General features: G+C 37.4%; 1 protein-coding gene and 3 long non-coding RNA genes across 10 annotated transcripts; 3 read left to right on the forward strand and 1 right to left on the reverse strand.

Annotated features, from left to right (window-relative positions):
- Window positions 1-8,833: 8,833 nt before the first annotated feature.
- On the reverse strand, window positions 8,834-15,940 carry LOC147480221 (uncharacterized). Of its 7 annotated transcripts, none has more exons than XR_015206104.1 (9): window positions 15,589-15,940; window positions 12,128-12,166; window positions 11,831-12,009; window positions 11,707-11,755; window positions 11,420-11,593; window positions 10,720-10,772; window positions 10,535-10,606; window positions 9,342-9,443; window positions 8,834-9,085 (listed from the first exon to the last, which is right to left on the reverse strand). It is a non-coding gene; the product is annotated as an uncharacterized LOC147480221 (long non-coding RNA). The 7 variants fall into 7 exon arrangements; XR_015206103.1 differs by having other exon boundaries at window positions 10,716-10,772; XR_015206106.1 differs by lacking the exon at window positions 10,720-10,772.
- A 4,483-nt stretch (window positions 15,941-20,423) lies between these two features.
- On the forward strand, window positions 20,424-21,393 carry LOC147480222 (uncharacterized). The gene is made up of 3 exons (XR_015206987.1): window positions 20,424-20,472; window positions 20,543-20,744; window positions 20,850-21,393. It is a non-coding gene; the product is annotated as an uncharacterized LOC147480222 (long non-coding RNA).
- A 183-nt stretch (window positions 21,394-21,576) lies between these two features.
- Window positions 21,577-23,011, forward strand: LOC147480223 (auxin response factor 2-like). The gene is given in 6 exon segments (XM_086578589.1): window positions 21,577-21,643; window positions 21,738-21,893; window positions 21,985-22,069; window positions 22,670-22,760; window positions 22,844-22,913; window positions 22,916-23,011. Coding segments are annotated over 5 exon segments (483 nt in total). The 5' UTR covers window positions 21,577-21,643; window positions 21,738-21,752.
- Window positions 23,012-24,245: 1,234 nt separating this feature from the next.
- Window positions 24,246-24,872, forward strand: LOC147480224 (uncharacterized). Its single transcript, XR_015203661.1, has 4 exons — window positions 24,246-24,349; window positions 24,425-24,500; window positions 24,584-24,658; window positions 24,736-24,872. It is a non-coding gene; the product is annotated as an uncharacterized LOC147480224 (long non-coding RNA).
- Window positions 24,873-25,072: the final 200 nt, after the last annotated feature.

Consider the following 25,072-nt stretch of genomic DNA (forward strand, 5'->3'; position numbering starts at 1 on the left):
CGGAGAGTGGTGATGGCATTTAGCTCACCTACATTTTTATATTCATTACTAGTATTATTGGTTACCTTAAAGGCTGTGTTTGTTGTTTTAGGGTTAGGTATTTCGGGACCTGGCAACACACCTTTGGTTTGTGCTTTATCTTGAGTCAACTGTTGGGTTAAATTATTAACGGATTGTAGAAGCTGTTGGTTAGATTGAGCCATGGTTTGGAAAAGTTTTTGGCTCACTTGTATGAAGGTGTCAAGACGATCCGGTTGTGTGGGTGTAGTAGTCACGGGTGGTGTGACTGGAACTATTTCACGTGAATTATTTATGGGTGGATTTTGATAGTTATTATTTACCGGAACGATACCTCTATTAGCATTATAATTATTATAACTACCTGGACCTTGTGCTTGTCCTTGTCGAGGTTGCACTTGGTTGTTATAATTATTAAAATTTCCCTGACCCTGTCCTTGTCGTAGTGGGGCTTGGTTAAAGCTGTGTGTAGGCCTAACATATTGATTATTGTACCCTTGAGGTGTGACGTGTTGGTTATTTCTCCAACCGAAGTTGGGATTTTGTCTCCAAGGGGCGTTAGGTTCACTATTAATGGAACAAGCCTGTTCATAGGCTATAGGACAGTGGGAGTCGGGATGCTCAGGACTCCAACAGAAACTACATGGATTTGAATTTACATTCATGACGGGGAGAGATTCGATTTTAGTGATGGCGTCTACCTTTTTAGTGAGAGATTCGATTGTTTTAAGTTCGGGATCAGATTTAACCTCAAACATACTGGTAGCCTTAACTGTATTAGAAGAACTAGCGGAGCGGTGGATATCGTCACTACCCCCCCAGTTGTTATTTCGCTTAGTTTGGTCCTCTAAAAATTTATAAGCCTCCGAGGCTCCTATGATTAAGAAACTACCCCCATTCATTATGTCAAGGACTTCTTTATGGTGGTGTAGAAGTCCTTTGAAAAAGGCACGAACTAACGTGTCTTTCGCTAAGTTATGATGTGGACACTCTATAAGGAGATCGGTGAAACGATTCCAAGCCTCTGAAAATGATTCATGAGGATTTTCTCGAAAGAAGTGAATCTTGGAAAGCATCTCATCCGTCTTTAGGGGTGGGTAAAAATGTTCCATAAACAACTGAACAAGTTTAGCCCACGAGTCCACAGAATTAGGCGCTTGGGCAGTTAACCAAGACGCCGCCTTATCGGCTAAGGTGAAAGGGAAAACCCTTAGTTTAATTTGTTCCCCACCAACCGTAGGATGGTGGAATGTTGTTAGGAATTGTTCAATCCTACGCATGTGCTGATAGAGTTTTTCATGGTCTAAACCATGAAAAACGGGTAACAAATTAAAAATATTTGGGGGGATTTGAAAATCCCCCACTGGGTCTGCTAGAACGATGCAAGATTTAGGGCTATCGCTCAAGGCTTTGTAGAAGTCCAAGAGAGGAGTCTCTCCATCTTCAGGCATTATGTCAGGTGGTGTGTGTGAAATAGTAGCTAGAGGTGTAGTTGGTGGTATACTAGATAGGCGTGCTTGTTGACTTTGCCGTGTAATTATGTTAGGTGTTTTTGTTCGTCCAGACCTTAATCTCATACAAGGCTAAGACCAAACTTAACTAAACACGACAATACTTCAAACAATCCTGATATACTAGTATAAACCTCTAACTGGAGATGCGAGGTGAGGAAGAAAGGATTACCTGATTGCGTCCTTGCTTCGCTTATGAATAGCGTCTTGTTTACGCGTGTTCAGTGTATATAAGAAGTTAGAACACTGAAAAATATGAAAGATCAAAGTTCGAATCAAAACTGTCGAAATCCGAAAAAATCAGCTAAGCTGCGCGCCCTCTGAATGAAGTCGCCAAAGATAAATTCGAAGTTATGTTTGTTTGAATGGCGGGTCGCTTTGGTATGGGCGCGGGCGTGCTCAGTGGTAGATGAAATTCCAGTGTTTGGGCGCGGGTCGCGCTCTCTTTGGGCGCGGGTGCGCTCCGTGTATTTTCTCGAGGAATTTTTCAATGATCAAACGGACATCCACAGTATGAATCAAACAAGGGTGGGTGGGTGAAATGGGACTTTAAGAAAGGTATTTATACTATGAAAACAATGCGAAAGTGAAACTAAGATGGCAGCGGCGCCATTTGATAAACGTGAAAAGAGTAGTTTACCTACGAAATGAACGATGAATTCAAAACGTAAGTAAACTACAACTATCTCTTTACTACGTGTTTTATCAAAGTTTTCTATTCTCTCAAATCTATCGAAATAGAGTGGAGTAGAGTGATTCGTTCTACTCCTAGTCCCTCCGCATGTTGTGTTTTCTAAGTCTAATTACTCTTCTTAAAGTCTAATGAGAGATTTACGAGGGGAATTATACTACGATGCAACTACCCACAAGATGCAACTAGTCGACTATTTAAATAACTAGGGGAATGTTACGTTGATTCTATGATAAGGAGTTAGAGGGGGATTGATTCCACCTTAACTCTACTTAATCCACTAATCCATTTAATCGTCAGTAATCGAATTGAATCGCTTCAAGCAGACAATTGGTTCTTCCTAATCCCTAATTACACATGGCATTTCTACCAATTCATAACTAGCATGTGAACGATTAAACCCATTCTCATGGCGAATTAATCGTTTCTAGAGTGGAATAGAAATTACGGCGACTCTACGATAATCGGAATCAAGTTTGTCATCAAGGCTTCTCACCCCCTCTAATGGAGGTTTAGCGAGAATCATTCATAATCATTTCCATATGAATCTAAACTAAACATAATATAAAGATTCTAATTTTATGAAATTTAACTAATCTAAATTAAACAATAACAAAATCTAATTAATAACTAAGCATTGAATAACAAGTAAATAATGAAATTAGATCTAAGAATTGTAATTGACAAATCGAAATTGAATAATAACTACTAATTTATTTATCTACTTAAATGAAGAACAAAGATTCAAGGTTTATCTAAAACAAGGATGTAACTAATTAAATTAAACTAATTGAATTCAAAAACTAGATCTAAACTGATTAATGGAGGCTACTAACCTAATTTCTAATCTAGGTCTAACTATCTACCCTATCTACCCCTCAACAAAGAGTTAAGCTTTGGTTTTTATATGTTCAGATCCAAAAATCGTGCATGGGCTTGGAGCCATGTTTTGGGCCGGAAAATCGGGCCCAAAACCCAGTTTCTTTAGTCCAGAATGGGCTCTTCAGCTGCAGTTGGCTTCAACAGATGTTTCGTCCACTTCTGTTCCTCTGATTGGATCAAGGCTTGGACCATTGGAAAGCTCTTTCCGATGCCGGTCGTTTTGACATAAGGTAAGCCCAATTCTGAGGTTTGAGTCCAAAGATACGGTTTCCGGAAGTTCTGCTGACTTGTGTGTTGTTTCTGCCCATGTCGACTTTTCAGCTTTTGACGAGGCTTTAGAAAGGCTTTGTCCTATTGAATCTTAGCCTTTAATCACAGAACTCCTTAGCAACCGACCCTTGCTCCTTTATCTCGCTTAAGTGGCACATTTCTGCACATAATGGACTTTGAAGCCTGAAATGCATAAAAACACGAAATCAATATTAACTCTTACTTATTACTCACATAATTGGTCTAACAGTATGATTGTTAAGGGGTTAAAACTACAGTTTTGGGCTCTTATCAGTAGTGTTCTCCTTCATGAAGAAGTACTTTCCACCAAAGCAAATAGAGGAGATAGTAAGCAAGATACAGTTCTTCAGATAGAGTCCAAGTGAGACATTCTCCAAAGTATGGGATAGATTCTCTGACCTGCTCCATTCATGGTCTCACCATAAACTAGAAAAATCCACTCTTGTCCAATGTTTTTTCAAAGGTCTTCTCCATGAACACAAAGTAACACTGGATATCATGAGTAATGGAAACTTTTTAGATAAAGGTGCTACAGAAGCTATAACCTTTCTTGAAGACCAAGCATAAAAGAGTACTCATTGGGGAGACACAAACAATTCAAGAACATCCCGGCTTAGTACCTCTAAAGCCAATGGTATCTTTGAGGTAAAATCCGATCCAGAGATTAAAACACTAATCGAAACCCTCATAAGAAAGATAGATGCCCTCGCAACCAAACAAAAAAAACATACTCCCCAACCAGTCATGAACATATATATAGCATCATGTACTTTCTGTTTCGATTTAAATTATGTATCTACCCATTGTCCCTTGCTCAACAACATCGCATCACTTCAACCAGAAGAAGTTTGTGCTTTCAATGTACCAAATGAACCATGGAGGCAACACCCAAATTTTCAATGGAATACTAATCCACAACCCCAACCACCTCCAGGATTCACAAATCATGTCAAACCACAAAATACATTCAATCAGTTCAGACATGGACAAGGTACCTACAACCTTCAGAATAGAGCGATGGTTCCATCCAATTTTAACCAGAACTACCAAAATCCACAAATCAACAACCAAAGAGACCTAGTTCCAGTTGCCCAACCTACTAGTGTCACTTTGGTGTTCATGCTATCTTTGATGCAACAACAAACGTATATCATGGCAACCATAAAACAAACAATCCATCTGTTACATCAAAGATAAAAACAAGCTACCAATGATCACAATGAAACTCTTAAAACACGAGAGATTAAAGCGGTCACAACCTTGCGTTCTGGCAAAATAGTTGACAATAGAGTAGTCTTGCCTAAAGACCCTGCACCTATAGAGATACCCGTTGCAGTACCAATATTACCAGAACAAGAATCTGAAAAACAGATACCTCCTAATGTCCTTATAGCAATTCCAGTTCTTCAACCATCATCTCACAAACCTGACCCAGTTATGAAATATAAACCAAAGGCACCGTTTCCAGCACGCTTGATGACACCCAAGGATGATAAAAATTTTGATGAAATCAAAGAGACATTCAAGAATCTAACCATAAATCTACCATTTCTAGATGCCATCAAACATTTACCCAAACATGCCAAATTTCTCAAGGATATATGCACCAACAAAAGAAGAACTAACATTCCAAAAGATGCCTACCTTACAAAACAATTTCCATCCATCACAGAAACTAATGGAATCATCAAGTATAAAGATCTTGGTCGTTCGACCGTTCCTTGCACTATAGGAGATAAGTACATAGCTACTGCTCTGCTCGATCTTGGAGCAAGTGTTAGCCTCCTTCCATACAGCCGGATAAACGTAAAACTTATAGTTTTACCTACGAATAAACGATGAAATTCAAACGCAAGTAAAACTAAAACTAATTGTTGCTCGTGGTTCTATTTATCAAAGATTTCTACTCTCGCGTACTATTGAAATAGAGTTGGAATAGAAGATTCGTTCCACTCCTAGTTCTTTAGAATTCGCGTTTTCTTAGCTTATCAATCCTACTAAAGTTAATGAGAGTTTTACGAAGAATTATACTACGATGCAAATTATGCTAACAAGAAACGACTTTATACGACTATGGAATACTAAATTGATACGAGATAAAGAATTAGGGGGGATTGATTCCACCTTAACTCGACTTAATTAACTAGCGAAGATTTGTCGTAATCCGAATTGAACTGCTTTAGCATAACAATCGGTTCATCCTAATCCCTAGTTGTTCATGGTAATCTCTACCAACTAACATCTAGCATGTGAAACAACCAACCCCATTCTCATGGTGGACTAATTGTTTCTAGAGTAGAATGGAAAATTACGACTATTCTACGCTAACAACAATCAAGCCTTCATCAAGGCTTCCTTAACCCCCTCTAATGGAGGTTTAGCCTAGAATCATTATGCTATCATTTCTCAATGAAATTAAACAAGGCATGATATAAAGATTATAAATTTACGATATTTATCTAATCAGGAATTCAAAACTAAATTAATCACTACGAAATGATTAATAACTAAATGATCGAAATTAGATCTAATGAATAATAATCTAATGATTCTAAATAAACTAAAACAAGATTTAAAACTAATTTGGAACTATGATTATGATTTAACTAATTATCAAATGAAGACAATCTAATTTATGAATCTAAAAACAACTAAACTAACTAAGAATTTAACTAACAACTAAATAGAAATGAAAACTAATACTTTATTAATACATTAATATTGATTCTAAATAAAAATCTACTTTGTTCTAACACTAATTAATTAAAAGTAAAAACTAGATCTAAAACAAGTTATTCAAAACAATTAATGGAGGCTAACCTAATTCTCTAGTCCTAGCTACTAAATGAAAAATCAATAAACAATAATTCAATACTGAATTTAAAAAAAGAATAAAAAATTAATTAATTAATGGAGTCTAAAAATCTAGATCTAAAACTATCTTATTCTAACTCTAGCTACCATTTACAAGAGCTAAGCTTTTTTTTGTTTTTATATGCAGCCCAAATCAGATCCAAAAATCGTGCATGGGCTTGGGGCCATGTTTCGGGTCGGAAAATCGGGCCCAAAACCCAATTTCTTCAGTCCAAAAAGAGCTCTTCAGTTAGATTTGGCTTCGATAGACTTTTCGTCCACTTTTGTTCCTCTGATTGGGTCAAGACTAGTACCATTGGAAATCTCTTTCCGAGACGGTCGTTTTGACATAAGGTATACCCAATTCCGAGGTCTGAGTCAAAAGATACGGCCTTCGGAAGTTCTGCTGACTTTTGTGTGCTGTTTCTGCCCGCGTTGACTTTGACTTTTCAGCTTTGACCGGGCTTTGAAAAGGTTTTTTCTCCTTGAATCGTAGCCTTTATTCACAGAACTCCTTAGCAACCAACCCTTGCTCCTTTCGGCAAATAATTGACTTCAATGCCTGTAATACATAAAAGCACGTAATCAGCATTAACTCTTATTTATTACTCGCATAATTGGTTTAAGAGTATGATTGTTAAGGGGTTAAAACTACAGTTTTTGGGCTCTTATCACTACCTATTCAAACAACTCAATTTTCATGAGCTTACACCTACAACTATGACATTACAATTAGTCGATCACTCCATTAAATACCCAAAAGGCATAGTTGAAAATGTTTTAGTCAATGTAAAAAAAATTTACGACCCTGTGGATTTTGTCATCTTTGACATTGAAGTAGCTCATGATTCCATTCCTATTATTCTAGGGCATCATTTTTTGGCAATAGCCAATGCCCTTATCAATTGTCGCAATGGATCTATGACCATGTCTTTCGAAAATCTTTCTGTGGAAGTTAATGTTTTTAAGATGTTGAAGCATCAAATGGAAGAGGAATTAGAAAGAGAAGTAAGTATGATAGAAAATGTTATCCAAGAATATTGCGACAAGACTTTCCCTAAAACTGATGTGCATCAATTCTTATCCTTTGCAGACTCTAATTTTGACACAGATCATTATATGGAAGAGACCAGTAACAACTTGCACTACACCATAATAGGATATTTGCAACACGCACCTTTTTTGATTTGCAACGGTTATTTACCGTTAGTAAATTTCCAACGCTAAATAAGCGTTGGCAATATTGTAAAGCGTTACTTTATTTGGTTGAATTTCCGGAATTAATTGCCAACGCTTAAAAAGCGTTGGAGAAGTGTTACAAATTAAAATTTTGAAAAATTGCGAAAAGAGAAAAAAAAAAAAAACGAAATATCATTGAGTTAAAAACGAAAATTTCTTTCTCTCCTCGCTCTCTAAAATCCTCCCACTCCCTATACTTCACCTCCCTCAAAAACCGTAACTACCACCTCGATTTCCATCTCGCCACTGATTCTAATCTCAAATTATCTCAACACGGAGAGTATTTATACGACGGCTTAATTTTATTCTCTCCAACTGTTCAGAAATTTGGTGGGTCTCTAGATTTGAATTCTGTTTTGGGGTTTGTTGATTCCGGCAGGAATTTGATTCTTATCTCGAAGAACATTTTGGTAAGCCAGCCTGTACCAAAGATCTAGGTCTTAGGGTTCCACACCAGTATACAATTTTGAGCTTTTCAACATCCCTTGACTTGCCCTAGTCTCATCCATCAATTTTGAAAAGGTCTATTTTTCAAAATTGATACTATATGCGTTATTTCGTCTATTTTTGTTCATTTTTTTCCTTTTTCATACTATATGCTTTTCCTCGCCAACATTCTCGCATAGTTTCCATTTTATTTTTTTTTATTTTTTTATTTTTTTGAAATTTATTTTGAATTAGGGATGCGTGTTTTGTACCCTCTCATCAGCATTTGGACATTTACTACTGTTTCGTTTAGTCACTGTGTACATCATATACGTTTTGCATTTTGGATTTTTAGGTTTGTTTTTCAGTCAATAAGTATGAGCCCTTAATTTTGTTCCAAGCACTACTACAGAAAAGCTCATATATCACTGTTATTTATAGTGGTAAAAAGCCTTTAGCCACTGTTTCCATACCGTGGTAACAACCACCGTGACAAATACTTCTAACAAAACCATGGGGAAAAATACCTCTTATATACCACGGTTTTAAGTAAAACAGTGGTATTAGGATTTACAAACCGTGGTTAATAGTCCGAAAAGTTTGGTCTTATATTTACAAACCGTAGGAAATAGTGATAATATATACGACGGTTGGATACAAACCGTAGGTTATATAAACTGATTATACCTCGGTTCTTATCAAACCGTGGTGTATAGTCATTACAAACCGTGGGTTATATAAATTGCTTATACCTCGGTTCTTATCAAACCGTGGTTTATAGTATTTTTTTTTTTTTTTTTTTTTATAAAAACCCCTAATTATTTGATTATAATCATATTTATTCAACCTGCAACCTGCCCATTTTCACCATATATATCCACACTGGATTTAAAAACACATTGCTCAAATAAACAATTCATAGTGCAACACAAACAAAGGAAATAAATTTACACATCCAACACAAAGACATTGAATTGCTAACACAATCTGAAAACAATCCATTCCCAATCGAAAATCCAAATTATAATCAATACAAATATATTATAAAAAACCTCCAAACCAACTTATTCTATTTTGTTTTGTATTCGAAATAACTTCACCAAGAACATCCTCCTCTATGTTGGCATTCTCGTCCCAAGAACATTCAACCAAGATTAAACAAAATTTGGTCACCCTACAAAAGAAATAGTCGTGATTAAAAAATAAAATAAAAAAGTACTCATTCAAGGATCAAAACAATTAAAATCGGTGGCATATATTCATTCAAGGAATTTACCCCCATGTGGACTCTTTAACAAGCAAGCTTACAAAAAAAATGCAGCATTTGGCACCTTTCTAACAGACGAAGGTAATTGAATGCATGATATAAATAAATATGCTACAAGTACATAGAGCTCGGATAATATAAGCATAAAGAACCTAGATAATACCTTACTCAAATAGCAATGATGATCGTCAGATTGGAGAGCATGCAATTCTTTTTTTTTTTTCTTTTGGTCTTCTTGCTTTTCCCCCTTCATCGAATTGATACCCTACACAACACACTCAACGACAACAAAATGATCTATCGAGCTAGGAAAGTGTCACGCCCCAAATCTCAAACAACTATATATACCTAAGATATATGACTTTTTCTAGAAAATTTTTAGCAGAATCTCCTCTGTATTTTCAACATTTCATAAATAAAAATCATGTCATAACCTGAAAATTTAAGCAATATACTTCTCATTGATTAACCCAGCTACTTAACCGTCTCGACCAATGCCAGAGCAGTTAAGTAACCGGTTTGCAAATGAGATCACTACAACACTAAGACTTAGTACGCCAGATTCTCATAAATTTAAAAACAACATACGAAGCTCTTGGATGCATATGGTAGTCTCTTCTGCTGAATATAAAAGAAAGGACAGAATTAAATAATATGAAGAGAAGTTGTGGTCCAAAGAAGCAAGAACAAGATATTGTATACAAGAAGTTGCACTCACAAGATTTGCTATCGCAACTGTATGCAATGTCTGCATGGGTTAAGAAAATATATTAAGCACCCCCCCCTAAGTTCAGTTAAGTAGTTTAATTTGCAGATAGAAGCCTAAAACAAACCTGCTCTATTAGCAACAATATATCTTAAAAAGAAAGCACAACCAGGCCAGCACTATAAAAAATTGATGCTGCCGAGCTCATCACAACATACTTGACCAGAAAAATGCCACTGAAAAAACATAAGACTGCAAAAAACTTACATAGCAAACAAGGGCTCGCGTACACTACCGTGATCAGCTAATTTTTTTTTTTTTTTACCTTGTCCTCCATCCAGGCATGAATCAGATGCTCTGCCTCTGTGGTAGGCATTAGCAAGTCACTAATAGAAATAGCCCACACAGAAGACTAGTATAGCCACCGACCTCCTCTTTAACTTAACCAATTATATATGAAAATCATAAAAGAGAGTGATCCATGGTACAATCTTATAAATAAGGAATTGCAAGAGAAAAAAATATGTACCAGAGTATTCTCATAGTCATGAGTGGCGATAATAGTAATAAATTCCAATTATGCGAACCTCACATGCATCACGCAAATACACCAAAAGTTCCTATTCAAATAGCTAAGAGAAAACACTAACCAGGGGGATTACGTATACCCTAACCGACTACTAATTACTTCAAGTATCCTTCATCTCTATCCAAGTTGCCATCTGCACCACAAAATTAAATACAAGAAAGGCCTTAATGATTTATAACAAGGCAAGTCACAACATATAACCAAGAAAAAAAAAACCGACAACGAAAAGAGTTATGTAATACCTACGTGTACTCTTGAGATTCAATTCCTATAGGCTTAGTATCCCGTCTTTCGAGAGCCTATAAATTCAATTCCTATAGGCTTAGTATAAAGTAATAGATTATTTCCAGGGGGTTAAGTGCGTGGTCATTTCTTAGTATAAAATCTCACTTAAAAGTAGCGCATGGTGGGGAAAACTAAGTTATTTGTAGTTTAATGCTTGGAAAGTTTTGTAAAAGTTTAGAATGAGTTTGCATAATTTCACAATGAGACTTCAAAACAAACTGTCCATAGCCTATGGTCTATCGATTTCTTTTAAAAAAAAAAAAAAAAAATTCCCCCAAACGAAAGGTAATGCTGCAAATGCAATTAATTAATTGAATCAAAAACACATTCAGAATTCTAGCTACCGTACACAACATTTCAACAAACAAAAATAAGGAAATAAAAACATTAAGCTCAAGAATAGTGGTTTTATATACCTTTGAATTGGAAAAGAAATATAATAAGCACCAGCAACAATTGCAACAACAGCTCCATACAACAATACCCACAAATGAAATTCTAGTATTTTGCAAGAACTCCATTTCCTTCTTATTTTTTATCCCACCAAGAACAACACCAACAACAAAACCCCTCTTTTATTGCTAACTGGCCCAATAGCTAGGCCTAATAGCTACATACAGACATTCTGTAAATGTATGGAGTCGAGTTGGAGATTTCTTACTTCTTGCCGAGGAACAGTCCCATACGAGCTTCCCAACGACCACATTTGTGAAGCGTGGCACCTCTGTATTTGGAGCTCCCCCTTGCGAATCCAGTGCTATGCATGGCGATGAAGAATGTGGACAAATTCTTCCTTCGCAAGCACAACACACCTGCACTTGCACCTGCACCAGCACTACACAACACAACACACATACCAATTACCAGCAGCCTACAGCCATATGTACTTGTAATATAGATTAACCAAAGTCGCAACTAACCAAAGTCATATGTATCAAGATTACTTACTGATAAAGTGGTCCTAGTCCTCTACAACCCTCAAATGGCTCAATTAAAACTAAGAACATAAGATACTTTCTCATTAGTTGCTAATATCTACTAAAATATTTAAAAGGAAAGAACATGCACTTACTTGAGAAATAATTAATTGGATGATGCCATTGACCCATAGGCCCATGGGGGAGGAGGGGGGTTTAAGGCATTTGCAACTGTCTTGGCCGCCAGTGGACGTTGTCGAACAAAAGGACTTGCGGAATCTTTTGAAGCAGAAGAGGAAAACAATTGCCTTCTGTTTTCGTGAACCTTCAAGTTCTACATAGATACAAGTATCACAAAGGTCGAGCTTATACAGGTACCACAAAAAATAAAAACCAGAAAACAGTAAAGATACTGATGAAAGGGAAAGGAAATCCAATAACACTTCACGTACCTCTATCCGCAAAATGCAAGCCACATAGCCAAATGCATACTGCAAGGAAGTCGCTTAGACATTCCCAAAGCAATTTATACTATGCTTAAGTACAAGATACACAAGGACAAATCGAGGTAACAAGAGGAACAATCTAAAGTAACAATAAGATAACCAGTTAAAGGTATTTGTGAATTGTGAAATTGCTTAAAAAAATAGTGAAGTTCCCTAATTAGTTTCAGTTAAACTAAACAGGTGAAGTGATTTACTTTTACGGCCAAAAGCCTTTATGTTAATACCAATGATTAACAAAAACACTAATACCACATGCTAAGACACAAATCTACCAACTTAGATTTTAAACTACATAACCTTAAGTCCAAAGAAAATACTTTATATAGTCTAATCCTAAGCAATTACAATATTGGCTAACAATGAGCACAGGTGGGCTTCTACATGCCAAAATCAATTATAAGTGGGGCCATTTCTAGTCAAATGTAATAGAGGCGCAAAAGGTATAAAGACGAAACCGACAAGTAATAGGCCGGTTATCATCCTAGGCAAAGTTGATATGCCAGTAGATTTTATTTCACTGAGCTACTATATCCATATAAAAATTTACGATGCAAAGCGAAAGCTTTATGCAAAACAATACTAGTATCAAAGATAATTAAACCATTGATTAAATCTTGCTTCTAAATTTGTGCTGAAATGATTAATCAAAGACCTTGGGGAGACAATTTATTTTTTTTTTTGAAACAACAAAAATGACCATATTATTACAAAACAAATTCTCTTGTTTTGGAGGGAAAAAGGATAAAAGTTTGACAAATACTTTTGTCTACAGCTCGCAAGCATAGTTGGTTTGTCATGAGACAGTGGCCACACGTTGAATCACAAACCCGTAAATTTTCCGTTTAACATTTTCAATTTTTTCAGTCAACATTTCCTCCCTTTTTTCTCCAACACGATCCAACCGGTATTAATCCGCCTTCAAGTTTGTGAACTGCTGCGATAGGGCCATGTTCTTGATGATGGACTATCCCATCACCATCGATTGAGTTAATATCAAAGATGCTAAACCCCGCAAAACCGATATCTCCTCGACAAATCGTAGAAACCACAATTGCATCTCGATTGTAAATATCTAGCGAGCTCCAATGCTTCATTGATAGCACTAACACTTGTCAATGACCCAAAGAACATGATTAGATGCAGATACCGAACTTTAGAATGGTTTGTGCCAATAGCTTGTCGCTTTGGAAACACTCGTTCGCGGCGGCGATGGAAGGATAATATCTTGCTCCAATGCTTCATTTGCATGCTTTTCAACACTCTGAATCTTAGGAGAGTTGATATCTTGACAATTTAGAGAGAGATAATATCAAGATCTGTAGCCAAAACAGCATAGAGAAATGGATTTTTGAACGCCGGTTGGGACATTGTCACTCTGTCGAATTGCGGATGGAAGCAAGAGACTCGACTACTGACTACTGATTTCATGGCGGTTAGGTATAGCTTAAAGATATCTGTCGCCAATGGTTACTAAAGGATTTCCAGCCTTGGATGAAGAGCATAGATCGGAAAACATGGTTAAACTTCTTATAATAGACTTCGAAGAGCAAAGCGGCTTCTTCCAAAGCCTCTAAGCAGCTGTGGATGCAATCACTCGCCTTTTTTGAGCTTCATTTCCAAGCCTTGCAAGGTTAGCGTAAAACAAAGCATCCGAGAGGGATACCGCCATCCGGTCCATTTTCGTTCATGAACTGTGATTCTTGGAGATGCACGGTTAGACTTTTCGGGCTGAATACCCTTGACTTTACAATTAGTAGACTTTATTTTCTCGGTTGTCGCCCCGTCGAGCATCGGTCTGTATGGGCATCACTCAAACACCGGCTAATGCATGTCCGAGTTCTCAAGATGGCTTGCATATCCGTTTCTATTTTTGAAACCGCCTTTTCCTTCGTTTCATCGATTCTGAAATCCCCTCGCGATTGTTGGTCATCCCAGCTCTTCCTCATGGTCTTATTAGCAGACCCAACTAATGCTTCGAAACCTTTGAAATCCCCTCGCAGCTATAGTAGCCATTTTCTTCTTACTAGCAGATCAAGAACAATCGGTAAACTCTCAAACCCCCGACAGCCTTCTACCCGGAGAAATAGAACCCTCCTAGCATTGGGTGAAGCCTGCTTTCTTCCATTGGGTGAAGGTTGCCGATATCTTGAAGGCACAATGATTGCAGGCTCTCTTGATGTCTTCCTATTCTCTTCTTTCGGCCAGAACCAAACTTGGAACCACACATTTAGATGGAACCGGAGGCGAAGACCTTGAACTCGCCTTTGCTTGTCGGCAAAGGCTCTATTTCAACAACAGCCACATTCTTCCTCCCAACTGAAATAGACCTCGGTTGCTTGCCCCGAGGTCTGGAGAAGAAAACGCTTTAGGTTTGTCCGGTTTCCTTTTCAACTGGAACATTGTCCTTTGAAGCAAGTGCCGGTCTAATCCTCTCCTTGTCCACTCTGGGGTCATCCTTAACTTGTTGTTGGTTCTTCTTGTTGCCAAGAATGTAAGCAAAGCAATGGGATCAAGAGAAGGGTCAATTATCGAAACAGGTTGAATCACAAACCCACGCTTAGAAGGCTAAATACGAGCAATAAGAGGGAGGGACTTCCTACAAACGGATGTCGACCCACAAAGCGGGACGAATGCCGCATACCACGAGGAACAGGTGAATCGAAATCAAGACGGTCGACATACGCCAAACCGACCGAGTTGCAATCTATTAGTCAAAATGAGATCGTTGTCGCGGTCGGAAAGCGAGACGTAAGTGGAATTAGAAGAGTCGAAAGCTGGACATAGAAACCATGGTTGGGCGAGTTCTCGTCCGGCAGAGCAGAACAATGCCAATGATTTGGAGTAAGACGGAGCGATGTTCGCCTGCCACTTTGGTATCGGAATTCATGGATTGGAGGAGTTTGAGTAGTATACCTGGTGTGAGTGAAGCCATTTTTTTTTTCTTCTCTTGGCTTCACTGGGGAGACAATTTATTAACCCTTAATAAAATCCCCATTATTGCGACATTTTATCAAACACTTTATATATTGACAATAAATCGAAAACACAGATATAAGCTGCTACTTGGTCGTTGTTGCCTGCTTCAAGACACATCATCCAACCAACATACTCGTTCAATCAAACAGTTTAAGGCAAGCAACTCAGAGTACATATAATCAAACTTGCAGATTGGTATAGCTAAAATAAATCACTAGAAAACAACAAGGAAGAACAGAGAGAAAACCCACCCTAATTAAGTATCCAACCCTATTTAATTTAACTGCTAAGAAGACTCATGAGGTTTCCTCAAAAGAACAAATAAGCATGAATTTTGAGGTAAAATTCAGAAATTTAATAGATAGACTTTATAATCACAATTAAAACAAAACAAACATTAATTTAGAAACGAGAAACCCAGAATAGCTTGCCTTGGCGGAAGAGAATTTGAGATAGAAATCGAGTTCGAGATATAAGGCTTAACCGATTCAATTCCTTTCTGATTCACTTTGAAGCTCCAGTTGAGAGGTAAATTAAATTAGTGGGATTCGAGCCTCTGCTTTCGTCTCTCCAGAACCACTTCAATCGACGATTGAAAGATGCTCAACACAGTTAAATTAAAATGGTTTCTAAAAATAATAGTAGAAGTTGGAGAAATGGAGAGTGAATAGCGCAAGGCGGTTATGAGAGAGTGAGGTTTTTTGGTGTAAAACTTGAAAAGCCACGGTAGCTAATTATTTTGCCCAAAATAAAAAAAGTTATAAATCACTGTTTGAGGGAAACAGTGGGGTTATATAGTTTAAAATACATAAATAATTGGAACCGTGGCGTATGGCAAACTAGACCACACGGTTTACACGAAACAGTAGTGTAAACTAATAAACAAATAACAAACAAAATTTCGACCGTGGTATAACTATATTAGCCACTATTTTTGGTAGAACAGTGGTATAAAAATTCTTCCTTACCGTGGTAAATGTGTTATTCTGTAGTAGTGAAGCTATATTAGTTTACGTAAACTTTGTGCCGTTGTTATCTACCGAAAGCTATTATTGTTATCTTTTTCCGAGAAGCTCTTATTCAAATGAAAATTCTCGAGGGTAGCTCAAGAGATATAGAATCGAGGCGAAGTTTCAAAATGACTTTATCACAATTTGGTAATCATCTTAATATCTTACAAGTTTGTGTACTAAGTTACTAACTTCTTAAATTCTAGCATTTTAGTTCTAGAATTTTAGTTCCATATATATATATATATATATATATATATTTGCTCTTAAAAAAGCATACTCATCATAGAGAAAGTCATCCACTCATCCTAATAATCAATTTTTTCTGCAAATCTAGATTTTACAACAGAGCATCTGTACAGCCTTTCAAATCGACTGATCTAGCAAATCAACTTTTAGATGAGTTCCATAGTTTTGGACGGGGACGGTGGGAACCAGGAGGTAAAGCCTCTGTTAAAGCAATCGGGCAAATGCTAGTATACTAGCTTACTAGCTTTAGTAGCTTGTGTACTAGCCTGTTAAAGGAAGCATGGGTACGCTGATTTGGGATGCTAACTAAGTAGATGCATAAGCGAGGTGCGAAAGCAAGCGGGCAACAAGTGGATCGGGCTAATGGTTTATTTGCTCGTTAGGTCCTGTTCAAGCGGGCATAGGAACGATTAAGCCAAGCATAGAGCAAAGCTCAACCAATAGGCTATTTGCTATAGTTCAAAGCTCTGTTCATAGAAGGTCCAGAGACATGAGAAGGTGGTTTACTTACTTGCTGCCTTTAAGAGCAAGGCGGTCTAGCTGCTGTTCCAAACCTTTCATGCCACCTAAAGGGAGAACGAGATGCGAAGAATGGGCAAAGGAGCAGATCAGGTTGTTTACTTACTTTTGTACTAGAGTGAGCGTATTTGTGTGTTAAAGGAGTACTTTATTTGGGCTGCTAAGTAGAAGTAGAAGCTATAGGCGAAGGCTTTCGCCTTCTTTGTTAAGTAAGGTGGAAGCTAGCTACTTGCTTGTTAAATGTGCTTGCCCGCGGCTATTTGTGGATCTGGAGTTCGCCCCTATAGCCGATTGTGCTACTTTCAATCCTTAGTATTAGTAAGGATTAGGTGAGAGGGCCTATCTCATAGCCATTACATTCTTTTCTCGGATACCTTTCCATGCTTTAACAAGCCCGCTATGCACCTTGCTCTTATAAGCAAGTAGCTTTGATTTGGGAATAATTTGGAAGTAAAGTAGTATGAGTTGAAGTGAAGGGCTAGTAAATAATGATAAGTAGAGCGGAACATCTTGTTGGTGAACAAAAGGCGTATGACTTGAGAAAGTAAGATCTCCGATCCGTTGTCGGAAAAGGAGCTCTAATGGTACTTTAAAATAAGAATAATAGGGACTAATAGCCAAATCTGAGGGCTTTTGAGTTTGTAGCTAGGCAGCTACTCTCTAACTTCCAGCTATTCTTCCTTCTCTTATGGGACTTGAAGCCAAGTAAAGGCAGCTTGTTTGTTGAGTTATAGTCTTTAAGATATGGGACTTAGGCGGGGAACCTCAGTTAAACAAACTAGTAATCTAATCAGTCATATAATCTTAGGCTTCGCTACGACTTATCGCCCCGACAAGTAAACTACCTTTACCCCCGAAATCTAAGTAAGGAGTTGGCAGCGTTTGAGCTAGGAGTTGAACCAAGGCCGATATTCGGACTTAGAGATAGTAGTTCCCAAGTATGATATGAAATAGGAAGGATAAAGGCCTTGTCCTACTCTAACACAAGTAAGTAGTTAACGCTTTTACCTTAATCCCCGAAGTAAGGATTTTGAAGCTCGGGAGCAAGAGTAAGCAGTAGTTGCTATGGCGGGGAGCTAGTCCCCGTGAATCAAGGGATTCGAAGTTCTTTACAAGACAGATGGGAACTGCAGCTAACAAGTGTGCCCCCGAGTGGAATCCTACTTATACTTTTCTACTATATTGGCGGGGACGGGTGCCAAGTTATTAGTAGCTAGGCAGCCAAGGCAGTAGTAGTTCAGTCAGGTCGGGGCATGAAGCTACTGAGGTTCTATTTGGCGGTCGTGAGACAGAGGTCAGAGGCAACTTGTTATATAGGTAGCCGTGCGTGTTAATAGATCTTCTTCTATACTAGCAGTAGTGGGTGAATCGGTTTCTTAGGTAAGGTTTAGTTTCTTTATTAGAAGGATAAGCACGGTTATTACTGTTTGTCCCAACATCCAGCCAAGGTAGGCTACTAACTTGCTCGTTAGAAGTAGTTAACGAACGGAAATAAGGCCATTTGATGTCTATAAGTGAAGATTGGATGGATGCCCGCTCCTTGGGTATGCTTTCAAAAGGGCTGTTTTCATGCGTGCTGGTGTTCGTGGTAATAATTTTTCAGGCGTACTTACTGTAACCAACTATTTTTCCTATATAAACAGTGTGAGAGAAGGCCAAAACTAATTAAGCCATACACTCTTTTCTCCTCAAACTTTTCTCTTCATTAGCTGTAATCACAATTTACAATTATCTATCTTATGACCGTATCGAAAGCATGTTGTGAATTTGTGATCATGAAAGTTAATCCCCCCAACGTTTGAAATCAGAACTCTTTCCTGAAAGTTCTGGAATTCTTTGGCAAGTAAATTTGTGAATTTGTGAATTCTTTTGCAACGTTTGACACAATCCATTTCTTGCAGTTTGAGGTAATAATTTTTCAGTTTCTTTCTAGTTTGTTACATGCTGGAGAAAAAGTATTAATAAGATTTGTATGGATTGAAAAAACTATTATAATGTGAGGTTCTCATACTTACCGTTTGGTTCACGGAGACTGATTTGCTATACTCCTAGACGCTCTTTTGCACTTAAGCAGTTTTTGTTTAGTCTATATCAAAAGCGCTACATCTGTCTAGGATATATCTTATTCAATTCATTTGAGAAGTAAGATTTTCACATAAATCCTGAATGACTTAATATGCATTGTTACATTACGTCCGTTGCAGATTTGATAAGGAGCTTAACAGAGAGATGTTGCTATTAAAGTTATTGATTTAGAAGAAGCGTGAGTTTAGAATTTTTCTCTCTTTATTTATCCTTTCTAGCTTTCGCTGTTTCTTATTGAAGTCTCTCTATTAGCAAGAACTACTTGATTCATACATATATGCAAGCTTAGTTTTTAGTATGTAGTTGTGGTTTTGATATGATAATTTCTCTCGTGGTGCTTTCGAATATGTAGATTAGGTTTGATTTGTTGGCATTTATTCTAGTATGTTATTTAGAATACTAGCAGGAAATCTGTATATGCCTTTGACTTGCTAGGCTTCTCTCCCGATGATTATTGTCTCTCTTAGCAGTTTTACGCTCACTTTTCTAGAATCGCCAAGAAGAAAGGATTTGATCAGTCGGTGTTGGCATTATATTGTTTTTTATTTGAATTACAATGTGGTCCGCTCACTTAAATGAATATTATCTCGATATTTCACTCTATATAAGACTCGAGCAAGTATCACACTTGAACCACAAGTGATAAGGCTTTTTTGCGCACACAATTGAGGGCGGGCGTTGTTCGATTTCAACCTGCAAATTACAGCTCTTGGAAAAATAGGTGAATTAATTCTCCCCCAGAAAACTGCGGGGTGGGAAACCAAGGCCCAAACCAACACCCCGACCCGTTTCATATAACCTTGGGCGATATTGGTTGTCATCATATGAAAGAGATTTGGAGTGAGGGGGTCTTCTTTGCGTGTGGAACAAGAAATGAAGTACACATGTAAACAACTATTACGTGGAAAACAATGAGAAATTAGTAGTGCAATTTCTCTTCATCGGAAAAAATAATAATAACAATAGCAGTGCAATTTCATATTGAAAGTTTAGTAAAAAGAGAATTCCATTTGACTTCATAATTTAATCTCGTATTCGTTATTTTCTTATGCTAGGATTAAGCCAATATGATTTTTTTATGCTAGGATTAAGCCAATATGATTTTTTTATGCTAGGATTAAGCCAATATGATGCTAATGGTTCCAAAGCTCGAACGCTCGAGCAATCAATTGGAATACATGTCATTAGACACGGTAAGTCACTTTGTTGCACTGAATGATTTACTATTGAATAGCATTTCTAGTTACTGCATTTGGATTGCTTTGTGATTAACTCACCAATGTTGTCAAGTTAGGCAAGCCACGCCTTGTTTTCTCCACTGTATTAGAATTGGCATCATACGTTTTTAAACTTAACTTAGTCATGTATAAAAACTTGAGGGGGTGAAGAAGCCGGTGGATCGGTGAAGACATTGAAAAATACTTTGGTTGTGAAGCCTCACTGCTTATCATGGTAGATATCTATAAGTTACTAATCTTCTCATGTTTTGTTGCCACATGACTTATATGTGGTTCTAATGTAGGTAGGTGATCGGTACTTTACAGACATCGTTTATGGAAATCGAAACGGATTTCTTACAATATTAGCGGATTCCTCATGGCACTTAATAAGTATAGATCTGTCGAATCTTGGTAAATAGTTTCGTTCCATCTTGCTGTAGAGTGACATGCTGTGACTGGTTCCAGCTCAGCCTAAAGGAAGGCCTCACTGTCTTCCGTGATCAGGTAATCCCTCATCCTCCTTTCTTCCTCGTCAATTGGTGATAGAAGGATGCTTAGATGATTTCATTTTGAGATTTTAAATCTGCAAAACTCTTTCACAACTTACAGGAATTTTCATCGGACATGGGGAGTCGTCCAGTTAAGCGGATAGCTGACGTTTCAAGGCTTCGCTGTTCTCAATTTCCACAGGTTTCTTACTTTTCGGTTTTGTAAATATTAATGAAGCAAAACAAGAAATTCCCAGCAAAACACTGTTGACTCTTCTCTATGTTTTCTTTTTAGTTTAATATATTGTACTCATTATCTAATAATTCACTTATGTTACAATTTTATACTTGCATTTTATTCTCTTCACGAGATGGAGTTGCATATATGACCAAAAAGGCCAACTCCTTGACTTGACTTATCTCTGTTATATTATTTTACTCAAATTTTGTTTCATACATTGTCGTGTTTCATACTTATCTCTGATATTGAAGCTCGTGTAGAATTAATCAAAACGCTAAACAGTGTATCTGCTGGGAAGGTAAGCGTGAATTAATAAATTGCAAAGCTATTTTCTCTTTTAACAAGTAATTTCTCTTGGAAGGTTACTAATGAGTTGTGTTGGGCATTTTTTGTTTCTCCTCGTGTAGATTTATGTTGAACTGGAGCGTGCGCGATTGATAAAAACTGGCGAAGATCAAGGAATCTCGGGCCTTATTGCCGAGGGTGCCGACTTGATGCAGAAATTTGCCGTAAAGTGATTTTCACGAGCAATAGGACCTTCTGATTGCTTTTCTATTGGGTATTAGTGAAAATCAGCATTTTCGTATGTTGCTTAGTTGTTGTTCTCTTTCTTGATGTAGGCCGAACCAGATACGGATGAGGTGTTTGCACAAGTGACTTTGCTTCCAGAAAATGTATGTGTAATTTTTACTTTGGTAGTTTTGTGGAATTTGATATAGAGTTTTAAGTTGGGAGTGAATTGATGGGGCTTGGTGTTGTTTTTTCTAGCAAGATGAAAATTCGATGGAAAAGGAGGCGTCGCCTCCTCCACCTATACGTCCTCATGTGCATTCGTTTTGTAAGACTTTGACTGCCTCTGATACTAGCACTCACGGTGGATTCTCTGTTTTGAGGCGTCATGCTGATGAATGCTTACCACCATTGGTTTGTCTCTTTGCCTTGGGATTTTCCGATTTCTTTAGTTTATGTTGTTACTCTCTGAAGTTTCTAATGTTGATTCTGTTATGTTTGGAAGGATATGGGTCGGCAACCTCCTACCCAGGAATTGGTAGCCAAGGATTTGCATGGAATGGAGTGGCGATTCCGTCACATTTTTCGTGGTCAGTGATTTTCTTTTATCACCCAATCTATACGTGTCTTGAACAACTATTGGTTTAGCAACAGGAGAAAAGCTGTTTATGCTCTTAAATGTGTGCCTCCTAGTGATTTCATTTTTTGTTTAATGTTCCTTGCTTATTGTTCTTGATTTTCAGTTTTATTTATTAAGTGGAAAAGATGTCGTAGTAGGTTTTGGGGATAAATTTACTCTTGCAAATACCGCTTGCGACTCCTACAGTGTTTCTCTTGGGATTCCATGACAAGTATACTTCATAGGCTTTTGCAACTTACATTTCATGGGGGTTAAAACAGCTTTCTTGGACATTTCCTGTTTTTGTTTTGTTTGTGCTTTCAAACTTGTTCTTTAAAAGGAAAGCTGCATACTCATATATCCTGTTGATTTGCTGCTGCTATGGATTTGGGATTTTTACTATTTATGTAGAACGCTATAATGTCTTGTCCACGGTGAAAAAACTCTAAGATGCATTAAAAAATGGTAATACTTTTTATTTACCCGTTAATGAAAAAATTGGTGATGCTTTCATCAAAATGTATGATTTTTGCTTTTCCATATAGTTAGATTTGTAATTTTTTACTGCCAGGTCAACCAAGGAGACACCTTCTTCAAAGTGGTTGGAGCGTCTTTGTGAGCTCTAAAAGGCTTGTTGCAGGGGATGCTTTTATTTTTCTTAGGTTGGTTACCTACATTACTCTTTTACGCATCTCACCATTGAAGATTTTGTCAGGCTTAACTTCTATTTGGTCGCTTTCGAGAGAGGTGAAAATGGGGAACTTCGTGTTGGAGTAAGGCGTGCTCGAGACAGTGAGAGCAATGTTCCATCTTCTTCGTGATATCTAGTCACAAGATGCACCTCGGTGTACTTGCAATACGGCATGCCGTCTCAACAGAACCATGTTCACATCTATTACAAGCCGAGGTATGAAACTGTGGAGTATCTCTTTGATTAACTTATTAATGGTTATTCGGTTTATATTCTATGCTGAAACCTGCCTGGGCTTTAGTAATAATAATCGTGTATTATAACTGGAAAACTGGTTGTCAGTTCATGAGACGTAAAATTTACTGTAGCTTTGTCACACGAAATAAAGAAATCTTCCAGTATATGTTGGGAAAATCAACATTACATGTGGTATTCTAGGGCAAACCATTAATCTGAGTTCCATTTCGAAGTTGGGCCTTTCGACATTACATGTGGACCTTTCGAAGTTCAATGGGTATGATGAACTGATCACTGAATTAGACCAAATGTTTGATTTTAATGGGGAGCTGATGGCTCATGGCAAAAATTGGCAAGTTATCTACACTGATAATGAAGGAGATACGATGCTCGTGGGGGAGGCGACCCTTGGCGATAAGTACTCATTTTTTTTCTTTTTTTGCCGCAAAAGAAAAAGTTGCATTTATGTTCAATCTCTCCCATTATTTGTCTACGTGGAATTCTGTAGCATGGTTCGCAAAATCTTCATCTACACAAGGGAAGAAGTCCAGAAAATGAACCTGTGGGCTTTGAACTCAAGGGTTGACGAAAATCCCGTGGATTGCAGAGGAAAGAATAGGTGATAAGGAAACTATTTCAATGCCGGTGCCCTCAGAACTAGTCCCGAACCGCTAAGCTTCTCTTACATGGCTAGCTTGGTTAGCGAGTTGTTGGGATCTTTCAGCTATAGAAGATATCTTTAAGAAGTAAATGGGGGTATTTGATATTAACAGTTTTGGGTATATTGTGATTTTCGTTCACAATATTTGTTATGATGCTATTTTCCGTTTTCGTCCTAATATATATAATGTAGTCACTTGCACTTTAGAATAGGCAGGAGCTGTTTTTGGTTTCAGTCAACTATGTACAGAAGGTTCATTTTTTCCCTCGTCTTTTTGTTGATTTGTACAAATCTCGCTATAAAGTTGATATGCCGTATTTCTACCTTCTACTTGTTTCTTCCTTCTCCATATTTTGTTGTTTGTGGTAGACATTGTTTTTCCGTTTAGCTGTAATTTCATTTTATACTATTATCAAGGTAAAAGTTGCTTTTGTGGGAAATGTCTTGCCTACCATTTCATGCAAATTAAACCAAAGCCTGCTAGTGAAATTGTTTCAACCTAGTTATGCCCTCGTATCTGTTTGTGAACGACTTTTCTTTTTTCAGTTTTAGCTGTTCATCAAAAGCAAGAAAGTTCTTGGTGATATTAAAAAGGTTGAGCAGTTAGTGCGGTATATTGTGGAAGAAGCTCCTGAAGATGCTGATAACAAACGAGCTTTAAAGTACATTACTCCAACTCTCTTTTCTTTACAGGATCAAAATTCAATTAAACTTTTTACTAATTTGCTTCTTCTTAGGTTTCCCTTCATCGCCTGCGAGATATTTACCTGTGAGATTGATGTTATCCTTAAAACCTTGGTAGAGGAAGATGAGGTAATACTCTCAACTTCCTTTCTTCCTTCTATCTCTTGTCATAATTATTTCACTAACTTTATATCTCAATCATTCAATTGCAGTTAATGAACTTGCTCTTCTCTTTCTTGGAACCAAAACATTCTCATAGCACTATGCTAGCTGGCTACTTCAGCAAGGTATAACCTCATAGGGAGAAACCAAATATTTTACTTCTAATGTTTATTTGCTTGATGGATTTATTTTGGTCTTCTAGGTTGTTGTATGCCTTATGTTGCGAAAGACGATCCAGCTTATGAGTTACGTTGAAGTAAGTTGTTGCTTTAAGTTGAACACCCTTTTTCATAGAATTCGTTGCTATTAACGTATCCCCGTGTTTATAACAACTCTATGAGAATGATTTTGATTTCTTAAGGCACTTTATTACAAGTATGACACTTATCAGGATTGCTATTGTATGTTGTCCCCAGAAGAAATAATGGAAATTGCTTGGAGAAACGTAGATCGACTCCGTACTTTAATTTCTAAAATGGTGTAAATATCGTTCGTGACATGTCAACATCATTCCTATCTTATAATTTTGTCAATATAAC

Source organism: Coptis chinensis, chromosome 8 (assembly GCF_015680905.1).
Source record: "Coptis chinensis isolate HL-2020 chromosome 8, ASM1568090v1, whole genome shotgun sequence".
NCBI lineage: Eukaryota > Viridiplantae > Streptophyta > Magnoliopsida > Ranunculales > Ranunculaceae > Coptis > Coptis chinensis.